This window comes from Dipteris shenzhenensis, chromosome 2 (assembly GCF_047967505.1).
Source record: "Dipteris shenzhenensis isolate YYH24624 ecotype China chromosome 2, Dip_SZ_1.0, whole genome shotgun sequence".
In the NCBI taxonomy this organism is placed as follows: Eukaryota; Viridiplantae; Streptophyta; class Polypodiopsida; order Gleicheniales; family Dipteridaceae; genus Dipteris; species Dipteris shenzhenensis.
The window spans coordinates 39,559,341-39,571,453 of NC_141597.1; the positions used below are offsets into that span (position 1 = coordinate 39,559,341).

The following is a 12,113-nucleotide window of genomic DNA, read 5'->3' on the forward strand; positions in this document are numbered from 1 at the left end:
TCTCTTCAATCTTGTGTTTATGGTTTGAGGCAAATCTAGGATAGTAAGTTGGAGTGTGAATCTCACACTTACCACCCAGTATCCAATGGTTTCTTTTCATGAGTGATCTACAAAAGTTGTACGTGTTATGGTGCTAGCCTTGTTGGAAACGATCCCACGTATCATACAAGTCTTTGCGTAGTATGCTCACATCCACTTTGCCATCTACTATGGTTGGAAACCAATTAAAAGACTTGTGCTATATGAGCAGTGTCACATACTTGCTGTCACTTTTTTCATTGAAATACAATGATACATCATCCTCTCTAACTGGAAAATTCTATGTTCTTGTTTCCATCTATGATTTGAAATTTTCCCAAAGTGCGGGGCTCTTCTAGAAATGTTCCTATTGAAATATTTACAAAATAGTTAATCAAACTAGGTAATGCTAGTCCTTCCAATTGAATGTGAGGAACATTTGGATTCAATAACTCAAGATTTACTCATGGCTCTATGATGTTATTTTTATCTGTTTGATCAAATAGGGCTCTAAGCTGGATTCTTAGCTTGCTTCATTTGACTACTCTTACTCAATCCAAGTCTTCAAGGCATGGAACCTTGCTTTCTTCATTTTTGCATTTGAGTATTCACCTCCAACAATTAGTTGGTCAAAGCTTGTGGAATTTTGGGTCGACTCTCACTTAGATCTTCATCTTGCACTTGAGGCTTCTTTGGTATTGGTCTTGAAACTATAGGGGAATTTAGGACCTTCTTTTCTGCATTTGAGTATTCACCTCCAACAACTAGTTGGTCAAAGTTTGTGGAATTTTGGATTGACTCTCACTTAGATTTTCTTCGTGCACTTGAGGCTTATTTAGTATTGGTCTTGGAACTATAGGGGCATTTAGGACCTTCTTTTCCATTTGTGCCTTAATAATCACATGAGCTAGTATTGACATTATGTTGAGAGTGTTTACACACTATGTTTCTCTACTCTAATGATTGCCGAAGGTGCATCCCCTTATTGTGAATTGCTATGGGGTTTGATCTATAAAGGAAGTCCATGCAAGCATTCTAACTCCACAATCTTTAACATAATGGTTGAAATGTGTTTGGATGCCTTTGTCCTACCTTTTTGTTAGCATTTCCTATTCTATGATTCTTGTAGTAACCAAAACACTTGATTGGAGTTCTATTTGCATTTGGTCTCATCTAATTGGCATATACAAGTACCGATCCTTTCAACGTAGAGACAAATACCAATCCTTTAGCACTTGATTAGAGTTCTATTTGCATTTTGTCTCATCTAATTGACAGGTACCAATCCTTTAGCATAGATATGTACCAATGCTTTGGTCTCAAATTTTTGCATGGACATGTACCAATACTTTAGCATCTTCTAATTGATATGATGACATCTCTTGAGCATTTTCAAATTGGGGGATCACCTCTTTCGATTGCATTTGTTGTATAGTTGAGTGAAGCTAGAATTGGTGCTCTTGTAGGCTATGACATCATGAAAAAACCCTTGCAAAGCAATAGTTGTACCAAAATTTTCTTCAAATGGATCCTTGAAACTCTCCTATCTAGGTATTAACCTAAGTTACAATCGAACATACCAGGTATGAGCCTAGTCTTTGAAAGCTCAAGCAAAGTCTACAATCTTATGTATGTATTAGGAAATGGTTGTGATGTATTCAAGATCCTTTAACTGTATTTGTGAATCCTCTCCTATGACCCTAGGAGAGTCAAGAAGTGGAAATACCAAATCTTTTGGCAATGTGGGCATCATAAGAGGAAGGTCAATGGGGAGTCAAGAAACAATCATACATGGAGGATTTGAAGGTGGATTTGGATTTTTAGGAGGATTTTGCATTCTAATTGGTAACGATGATGAACCTGAACCCGCTACAAGAAGCACTACAGGAATTAAAGGATGGGGTACTTGATGAGATGAAGTTGGATTTGGCGATGTATTGCCTCTCTCTTTTTTCTTCCCTTTCCTAGTCTCTTGATCTCCAAGAAAAATTTTGTACATTGTGGCTAAAAATAATAGTTTCTAATCAAGATTCTAAATTTTTTAGTGATTTCTAGATGCCATTATAGGCACTAAGTTAGACCTCCTTAAAAATTCATCTAGTATTTAATGGGCAAAAGGGAAAATACAAATATTACTATACTTGATATGCTAAAAGCCAAAGCCTTAGGACAACTATATTCATCTCTTATAGTTTGACTATTTTAATATACATCTATGGGCAACTAGAAGAAACCATTTCAGATAATCTATGGGAAAGTTTACCTATACTTATTATAAAGCTATCAGGAAGCTACGATTAGTTTATATTGAGCAAGCTAATAGAAATGAAAATAAATGGTTTATAAAGAAGGTAGTTGATTCCTTTTATTAGTTTAAAAGAGGAGAGTTTTGTGAGAAGTGGCCTATTATAACAATGACTCCAAGATTCTGTGGACCATTCAAAGATATTCAAAAAATCAATGTTCTTGCTTATAGACTATAACTACTTGAATAGTGGAAAATCCTATTGAAACCATTTAAGGGACCTCTACTTTCACATTTTTTTAATGAAGAGGCTCCATTCACAACTGTAGCACCAAAAGGGTGCACAAATTGGCATTCTCATCATAGTGAATTTGAATTGTAAAAGAAATATGTTGAGCAAGCTAATAAGAAATTAAAATAAATTGTTTATAAAGAAGGTAGCTAATTCCTTTTTTAGGTTGAAAAGAGGAGAGTGTTGTGAGAAGTGGTCTGTTATAATGATGGCTCCAAGGTTCTGTGGACAATTCAAAGATATTCAAAAAACCAATGGCCTTGCTTATAAACTAAAATTACTAGACCATTGGAAAATTCTCTTGAGACCATTTGAGGGACTTCTACTTGTAGATCTTGTTTATGAACAAGCTCCACTCACAATGTGTAGCACCAAAAGAGTGCCACAAAATTGGCATTCCCATCAACAAAGTGGTGGTTACATACACAATGAGTATGGTAAAAGGTTAGAATTCATAGGCAACTCCTTGTGGTGGGTTTTAGATTTGGAAGGGGTGTGGAATTTGGAATGGATGAAGTACAGGAAAGGCATCAATCCACTACATTATGTAGGAATGATATAAATTCCTTTGATCATGACCATCTACGTAGCCACCCATGTGAAAATCTTAGTTGTGGAAATGTTTGGTAGCAATAGAGTCCTTCATAAATTCAAATGTCTAAGAGATGTGACTTCAAAGGCCTCTTAAGATGAGGACTTAATCACTCTAGAAAAATTGTATGATGTCTAGAAAAAAATGCCAACTATGGTTTGAGACCTAGTGCTACAATCATTTGCAATATCGCTATGTGAATACTGGGAAGTAGCATTCTATGGTGTGAAATAACCTTGAAGGCAACAATCGTGTTCAGATTTGAATGGAAGGGTTGGACCCATTTCAACACCTTGTGATGATACCTCCTCGATATGATGAAAAACAAGACATGATAACCTTCTAAGCATCAACCTACCACATCCTATATTTTGTTTTGGAAATATGACTCTCAAGTGTGTCAAAAATTGAAATTAATATCAAGTGGCTCACTAAATAGCCTTTTGTATTTGTTTCATGCGTTGAAGTCTTATTGATTGTCTAAAATCAATGTTTGTGATGATAACCCCTGGACAACCATGTCAGTTTTGGCTAGTTCATAATTTGGTTCTTTGTAATATAGATTTCTTATTTTTCAATCAAGACACATTTGTATTTGTTGGCATTAATTATTCATAACAATACGTCATCAATATGGATAGGCATTATTATTTTTCAATGGTATTTGTTGGCATTAATTATTCGTAGCAATATGTCATCAATATACATAAGTTTCTTACTATTTTCTTGATGATATAAACTCCTTTTTAGTTGATGCCTTGTAATTAGTTTGATTCCTGTGACTAGTCATTATTGTTTGTTTCTTATTCTTACTTAATTATAGCCTTTTGTTATTTAGGGGATGCGTTCTCAAAATAGTTTTAATGATTGATACTATTACAAAAAAAAGATTGATACTCCTTTTTGTTGGTTTCTAGCTTTTTATATGTTCATTTTGCTACTAACTAGGATAATTTCGTTGTTATTGATATCTTGTAATGAATGTTTTATAGTGTATAAAATCAAAATTGGTCCCTCTAAAGTGACACCTTCATGTAGGGTAGTGTGTAAGAGTATTTTAATTGTTAAATTACCCCCCTCCCCCCCAAAAAAAAGAAAAGTATCGAATCCCCCTACATTGTCTTTTGCTTATTTTTGGAGTTTGGACACAAAGTTGTGTGATGATAACAAATTTAGGATTTCCATCATTGGAAATCTATGCATAACATTTTTGTAAGCTTTATGATAGTTCTACAATATTGATGTACTATCACGATGACCATGAAAATAGAAACCAAAAATGTAATATTAGTGTCATATACTTATGATATTGCTTATTCATCAACAAATCCCATGCATTATTTGCCTTTCAGGATCATAGGGGAACGGCAAAGGGCAAAAAGGAAGGATTGTAAGGATCGTATATGTTATGTAACTAACCAAGGCATCAAAATTTGGAGATCAGTTTTCAATTAGGTGTAGTTATGTTGCTTTTCAAGCTTGGTTACCGGCACTTGCAGCAATATAAATGGAATATCTTGTAGTAGGAGCCTCCTAAGGTAAGTAACCATGATGTTATGTGATCTTGTGGACCTTTTGAGGATCCCTTGTGTTTTGCAAATCTATGTGTGCCATTTTTTGTAAATTTTGTGATAGTGCTACAATGTTGATGTACTAACATGATGACCATGAAAATAGAAAGGAGACATGTATCTGACTATAAGATACTTGTGATATTGTTTATGCATCACAAAAAAACATGCAGTACTTGTCTTCTAAAGCCATAGGGGAAGGCTAGAATGGAATGATAGTAGGGATCATGAATGGTATGTAACTACCATAGGCATCAAAGTTTGGAGAAGGGCCTCGTAGTTTTCATAGGTGTAGTTATGTTGCTTTTCAAGCTTGATTGCATGCACTTGAAGCAATACAAATGGAATGTCTTGTGTTAGGATCCTCTCAAGGTAATTAACCATGAATCTTCGTGATATTGTTGACCCTTGTAGGATTCCTTTGCTTCAAAAGTAAGTGGTGACTTATATGAAAGCTACTAACTATCCATGATGTTTTGATTAGCAAAGGTCTTGGCCACTTTGATTGGTGATGCATGAACCTACTCTAAAATGGGACCAAAATGTTTGTAATTTAAAGGAAGATCCTACTTTTGGCAAATAATCACAATTTGGAACTTTTATTGTCCATGATCCCATCCCCCTCCCCCCCCCCCTCGCTCTCTCTCTCTCTCTCTCACTCTCTCTCTCTCCCCTTTGCTTACTGCTTTGAGCGGAAAGGGTTGCTCAAAGCAGCAAGCAATGGGGAGAGAGAGAGAGAGAGTGAGAGAGAGAGAGAGGGGGGGGGAGAGAGAGAGAGAGAGAGATAGAGAGATTTAAGCACCCTCCCCCCAATTCTCCTTCCCAACCACGAAGTATTTTATCCCAATAAGGTTTCATTTTCTTGAATGTTATATTATGATATTGAAGTAGCCTAAATGCATAAATTATAAGTTCTCAAATAAAGGAAATTGTGGATTCTTGGGCTACTTTGTTTGTATTTGCAAAAAAATGTCGCATATTACATGTCATGGTTGAATTAGTGTTTGAGAAAACCAATGACTCATGCAACTAACATAAGAGTTACATTGGCAAATGCCCATATCTAATCATTAAGATTATCCTTGGAATGTAAACCATGCCAAACAACCATACATAAATGTCTCACACCATGTGAACTATAAAAGAAACCCCATTTCATCATCCCATCTGCTTGGAGCTTTGGGGGTAGTCAATAATTTATGAAAGTTAAATTTGCCAAGTTTGTATGTATATGTATATATATACATGGCAAAATTTCAAAATGACACCCACTAAAGTGTGTTCTCCCTTTGGCAATCAAGAGATGTCTATTTTTTATTATATGAGTGCACTACAATCATGTACTAGGAGGACACACCCCTTGAATGCACCAATGGTGTCTCATTGGCATTGCGGATTGGCAATCAAGAACACATTATGCACTTTCTAGAAAATGTGAGTCATGGGAGGTGATGATGGTGGGGCATATTGTGCTGAGTCTCGATTCACAATCTAACAATGGGTCATCTTCTAACAAGTTGCTCCTGCCCCATCTTGTGATCTTTGGTCATGTCCTTAGAGTATCCCTTATGGCTTCAATGTGACTATGCAAAGGAGTGGGCATGTGCATTCGTTTGCTCTTACATGGAACATTTATAACACCGATCGCTTGTACCTTGCAGGCTAACAAATCCACAATCCCCATGCACCCATCATGAAGGTTTCAAGTTGGTTGAGAGAACATGGCCACATAGGAGACAACTTAGCCTTGAAAAGATGATGGACTTATGTAAGGTTGATGCTTGCATCATAGGCATGATGAACTAGAGTCTTGCCCTAGGCTTGTCATTGCATCATATTGCATGATTAAAGTCAATAATAAGGAAGTACAAAATAGGCCTAGGGAGGTGTGGTGGTGACCGTGAGCCCATTTCATTTTGGGAAAGGGTAAACTCAAACACCTTCTTGTCCAGTATTAAGGGCAAGGGGAGGCATATAGAGAGTAGACTTTGTTTTAGGAGGACATGTCGGCATTCTTCATCAAATGATGGCCTTGTACCCTTGCAATTGCCATTGTAGGAGAGGTCCATGAGATTTCAATTTTGTGAAAGAAAGTGGAATGATCTAACGGCCAACGTTCAATAATAGTTGATCCCAACCCTTGGTAACAAGATCATCAGTAAATGCTAGCCATATCACCTTGTGGGGAGTGGTTGAAAGGTCTTGTAGGTTAGTGTGTGGTGCTTCTCAAGACTAAAGAGAGATGGAGGATTAATACTTGAAAGGGGGGAGGTCTTGGATGAAGGTTGGAGTGTGCATGGTAGACACAAAGTGGGGTCATCCTTTGAGGAAACTCTGTGTGTGTGGGCGTGCACATGTGTGTGTGTGTGTTGGGGGGGGGCTTCTACAAGTTGTATGACCTACCTTCGGTGGGACTTGCAAACTCTTACCATAGAGATCATGTGTGTGTTTTTGTGTGCATGTCCAAGAGTCTAAGAGCTCGTTTATATGTGTGGTAGTTCCATAAAAGTCCAAGAGTCTAAGGGTTGTAATCCAAGAGAATGGTGGCACATAGCATAGTGTAAGAGCTTGTGGTAGTCCAAGAGTCCAACTTGGAGTAGCATGGTAGTCTATGAGTCCAAGGATGGTAGTCCAAGAGCCTGTGGTACTTCAAGAGTGGCAGTCCAAGAGCCCATGTTGGTCTGAGTCTAGGGTGGTAGTCTAAGGACTCAAGTGGCTTGTGGTAGCATTTCCTAAGCTCTATGTGTCAAAACTTTTTGTTAAAGTGTGTAACAGGAAGAAAACACACACACATACATAAAACTAGTGTTAGCATGTTCAAAAATCCCAATGTGTTTGTGGGAATCCATAATATATATATTTATGTATGTGTGTGATTTTTACATAAATGTATGTATATATGTATTTATATAAGAGAGAGAGAGTGTGTGTATATATGTAATTATATATATATATATATATGTATTGCATGTGAAGATACATACATGAGCAGATACAAATGCGAATGTGTGAGGGAAAAGAGAGGAGGATTGTAAGAGGAGCAAAGAGGAGGTAGTGATAGTGTTGTGTTGTGAGTTGTGTGAGAGAGAGGGGTGAGCGATTGTGGTGTGGTGGAGATGAGAAGAAAATGGAAGGAGGAGGAGGAGGAGGAATAGCGAGTGCTTCGCCTCATTATGTTGCTTGGTTGCCGCCCCCATCCCCGCTCTTCCTCCTCCCTCTTTCTATTCCTCTCCCAACCCCAACCTCCCCCCCTCTTTGCCTCTTCCTGCTTTCTCTCCCTCTCCGCTTCCCGCTTCGTGTTTTCGTTTCGTCCCCTGAACTACAGTCACACATACACACAGCGCGCGCGCGAGAGAAGAGTAGCAGTAGCCGCACCTGTAGCTGCTTGCTTCGCCTCGCCTTCCATCATCAACAAACAATGAATGGCTTTGCACATTAAGATAATCGGACTTATTTCTTTCATCCCTGCTGCTCCTCCCCACTTCCTCACCCCAAATACACGTTTCCTGTGAGTTAAACCCACTCCGATTTTGCTATTTTGTCCCATCAGTCGTATTCACCGCAAGCCAAATTTTTCTTGCTGACCATTCGCCGCATTCTGGAGACCCATCGGCCCTGTTTCTCAATTAGCTTTTTCCTCTCAAAACAAAGTTCGTCCTGTAGTACATAGTGTGCTCACTCCCTCATGAATACAATGGAGCCCGACGTGAAGGTTGAAAACACTGGGGGGACCGTGCTGGGAGCACCGCCGGAGGCGCAGGCATTGCCTAATGGCCAAAGCGGTCTCGTCGCGCCTCCAGCATTGACATCGCCTGCTGAGAGTCCACTGCCGCAACCTGTTTACCTTCTAAAATATGGCCGAGTCATGACGGATGAACAAATGGAGACGCTTCGACGTCAAATTTCGGTCTATGCCACAATCTGCAGCCAGCTCGTGGAGATGCACAAGGCAGTCATGGCACAGCAGGCTATAATGCCAAGTTTGTCCTTAACCTTGTTTCTTTTGGTTTTACTTGATTTTATCGTACATCTCACTAAACCAGCTCGAGGGATCTTGTTTCGTGTACACGATATATCGTTTCATGAGTCGTCGTAGGCTGATTTGCGCAGTGGAATGCTTCGATTGCCTTACAGGCGTGATGGTGGGACAACAACTTCCATTCGATCCAGTGTTGGGTGCCAGATCCAGCGGACGGCAGCGTTGGACCCCTAGCCAGATCCAACTTCAAATTCTCGAGAATCTGTTTGAGAAATGCAATGGTACACCCAGTAAGCAGAAAATCAAGGAGATAACCGCGGAACTAGGTCAGCATGGACCGTTATCTGAAACAAATGTTTACAACTGGTTTCAGAATAGGAAAGCTCGAGCAAAGAGGAAGCAACATTCAGTCACCCAGAAAGATGCAGAGTCTGAAGTGGATACGGATGAGGTTGAGTCAAGGAAGGACAAAAGAGTTGCAATCGATACGTCACAAGACAACCAGGGGTTTGGGAGAAGTGCAATTCATTCATTTGCTTTTGACGGAAGCTTTGGTGGCATTGATGAGAAGCCCAATACAGCAAACCATATCTTCGAACGTCTTGATGGTGCCCATTCAACGCTATTTCATAATCAAGGTGATGTTCCAACCGAGTGTGATGAAGGGTTCATCCAAAGAAGTAAGTTGCCATTGCTCGCAATCGCAATAAAGCCGCTATCATAGTCTTTTCTGGTCTTGCATGCCATTAAAAGGTGGTCATCCATTGTTCGAATCATCATTTGATGGTTGGATGGGGTTTGTACGGCAGGTGAAAGCGATTTCGGCACCATTGTGGTATTGATTGATGGCAAGCCTTGGGAAGTTCCTTCTGGAGTACTAGACTTTAAAGGCAGTTTTGGTGAGGGAGCCGTGCTATTGGATTCTCAAAGACAGATTGTTCCTACAGATGAAACGGGATTCACCATTAGTCCTCTACACGCGGGGGAGAGTTATACCCTTGTCAAGTGAGTATGTCATACATCTGAAGTAATCATCTTTCAGTCTGCAAAACGAGCCAAACACTGTTTGTGAGGCTACATGTCTCGTTTTTCTGAGGAGCTATTCTGATCAGCTTTTCTAACTTTCCTCGTGAAGTTTTCTAACTGGCCAAATAGTTACATACTTTGGTAATATGTATATGCAGACTTGACAAAGGTGTCGGTCAGATAGGTCCAGATATGGGTTCAGACCAGTAGCACTCTATGTAGAGATACATAATGTACCATCCTGACATGAGAAAGTGGGGAGCAGAGCTGAGACAGCATAGATGTATATTCCACTGTATCAGGTCTGTTTTGTCTCTATGTTCGTGATGATATAACAGAATTGCAGGTTGTGCTAAACAGGAGTGACAACATCCATTTGCCAACTTTGGTCTGTAGACTCACAAGAATCCTGTGTTTGCAGTGATTACATTTTTGGACTCGTTCTACCTTGCAACACGTAATCTTCAGTAGCTCGGGTGCTACCAGAAATTTTGTACTCCCATAAAAGGAAACGTTGCTTGGTCTTTTTTTTATATCCCTGGCAGTTTTTTCAGAATTGCTAGCAACACAGCCTCGCTGGCTCGGAATCAAGTGAACCTGGTTGAAAAAAAAAATCAGCCAATGGCAAAGTTTTGCTGCTGCTTTTCTGTGATCATCTGGCTCAAAGTTTTTCAGCCAGTTTCTGGATAAGTTACTCTGACTCCATTTGGTGACACGCAGCAAACAATACGCTATCTGAGTGATAAAGAGGTGTTTCTTTAAACTTTTTTTAAAAAGGACGTCAACTCCATCTGTATCAGATGAAAATTGCACCTCCCTCTGGGGATCGGGTTGTGTGGGCTGTAGCAAAGGTATGCCTGGCACACGTTGTAAATCGCATTTAGAAGTTACTTTTAAGACACTGTTCAATGCAGAAATATACCACATCTCACACTCATGGCACATGAAAACAGTTTCTTCTAATGTAGGTGAATTGAATTCAGTACACATCCAAATTGGGAAAAGACACTACATTTGTTACGGTGAAAAGTTGTCTTTTGTCATATCAGGGGATATTACTTTAGCATGGTTCATAAATGTAATCTACTACTTCCGTCCAAAGGTCTTGGATGAGATGTATGTGCAGTTCTGAGTGCTGAAGGACAAATTTTTTATGCTGGAGGAGTGTGTATTTTGCAAGAGATTGTATCAGTCCTCAGTGATTGCCCTTCTAGAGAGCCAGGCTAGGGGAAGCATCTGTGCTCTTCAAGCTGGATTTGGCAACTCTTTATTGAAAGGGAACAGTTGTGTCTGTCACTGCAACTCAAACTGCAAAGCGTGAGACCTAGGAAAGGTTGTTTAATGTGAATTGTGAAGAGGAGGATTGGCAGCTGGCTGCGTCCGTATCACTTTTGTTTGGAGAAGTGGGAGGGGCTGTAGAAGCTTGTGGTGAAATCATAACCAGGAGTCATGGAGCAAGAACACTAAATGTTGTGCTCTAGTTTGTACCATCGTGCTCAGAGTCTGGGCTGCTCCCTGAAAATACTCAATCCTTGGAAGGGGAAAGTGTGGAGTAGGCAACAATGACAGAGTAGGATGGGAACCAACCACAAAAATTTGGCATAGGTGGCATTGGGTACTGCAATATTGATGAGAGTGTCGCACCTTGTGAAGTAGTACATGTGTGCATGAGACTTCAGAAGTCCAATGTTGGGTATGGTGCTGGTGTCTGGAAGGGGGTATATCCTGGGGATGTTGGGTGTGAGAGAGTGGAGTCACTTGCTCCAGCCAACTTTTGTGCAACAGAAATGGATTTATGGGAGAGATCGCACAAACATTGCTTCAAATATCAACTCACTCCGTGTGGATGCATGTATAGAAAGAGAACACTTCTTATGTGGAGAGAGTACATGGAGATGTACATAACAAAACAATCTCATATTTAGATGTCAAAACCATGTACAGAACCTGTCAAATCTGTACCATCGTCTAACACTGCAACAAGCATATGCTGAGGTAGGACACCAAACTCGGGCTCTGTTTGCTGAACCTCCTAGGTGGTCCTCCTGCTCACCCTCCTTGCTCCACTCTATGGCTCTGCTATGCTGGGGTAGATCTGCTCTGTTCGAGCTCCTGGAGGGCCCAAAGCTCCTGCAGTCTGAACTGTTGTTGGAGGGCCCTTTTTATAGGGCTACAAGCCCTCTGTCTGGCCGATCAGATCTCTGCTTCAGCTGACCTGTCCACAGACTGGGCAGACCTAGTCTGTTCATAACTTGCTGCTACTGGCTTATTTTGCGATGTGGCAGACTTCCACTGACCCGACCCTGCCGCAGGACAGCCTGGCTACTGCCCAAATGGCAGTTTTTCCCACTCCTACACATGCCCATATGTTACCATGTTCACCCATATTT

The 12,113-nt window shown here is 40.1% G+C and overlaps 1 protein-coding gene across 2 annotated transcripts; it reads left to right on the forward strand.

Moving 5' to 3' along the window:
* Positions 1-7,844: 7,844 nt before the first annotated feature.
* LOC147904746 (WUSCHEL-related homeobox 11-like) lies at positions 7,845-10,655 on the forward strand. Of its 2 annotated transcripts, none has more exons than XM_087395328.1 (5): positions 7,845-8,698; positions 8,853-9,377; positions 9,507-9,702; positions 9,882-10,025; positions 10,145-10,655. In XM_087395328.1, exons 1-4 carry the CDS (start codon positions 8,404-8,406, stop codon positions 9,931-9,933), a joined length of 1,068 nt encoding a protein of 355 aa, XP_087251454.1. In that variant the 5' UTR covers positions 7,845-8,403; the 3' UTR covers positions 9,934-10,025; positions 10,145-10,655. The 2 variants fall into 2 exon arrangements, with proteins under 2 accessions (XP_087251454.1, XP_087251452.1); XM_087395326.1 differs by having other exon boundaries at positions 8,853-9,335.
* Positions 10,656-12,113: the final 1,458 nt, after the last annotated feature.

Coding starts and splice junctions, on each gene's coding strand:
- LOC147904746 (XM_087395328.1), top strand. CDS start 8,404: ATGAATACAATGGAGCCCGACGTGAAGGTTGAAAACACTGGGGGGACC. Junction 8,699..8,852: donor ACAGCAGGCTATAATGCCAA/GTTTGTCCTTAA, acceptor ATTGCCTTACAG/GCGTGATGGTGGGACAACAA. Junction 9,703..9,881: donor GAGAGTTATACCCTTGTCAA/GTGAGTATGTCA, acceptor ATGTATATGCAG/ACTTGACAAAGGTGTCGGTC.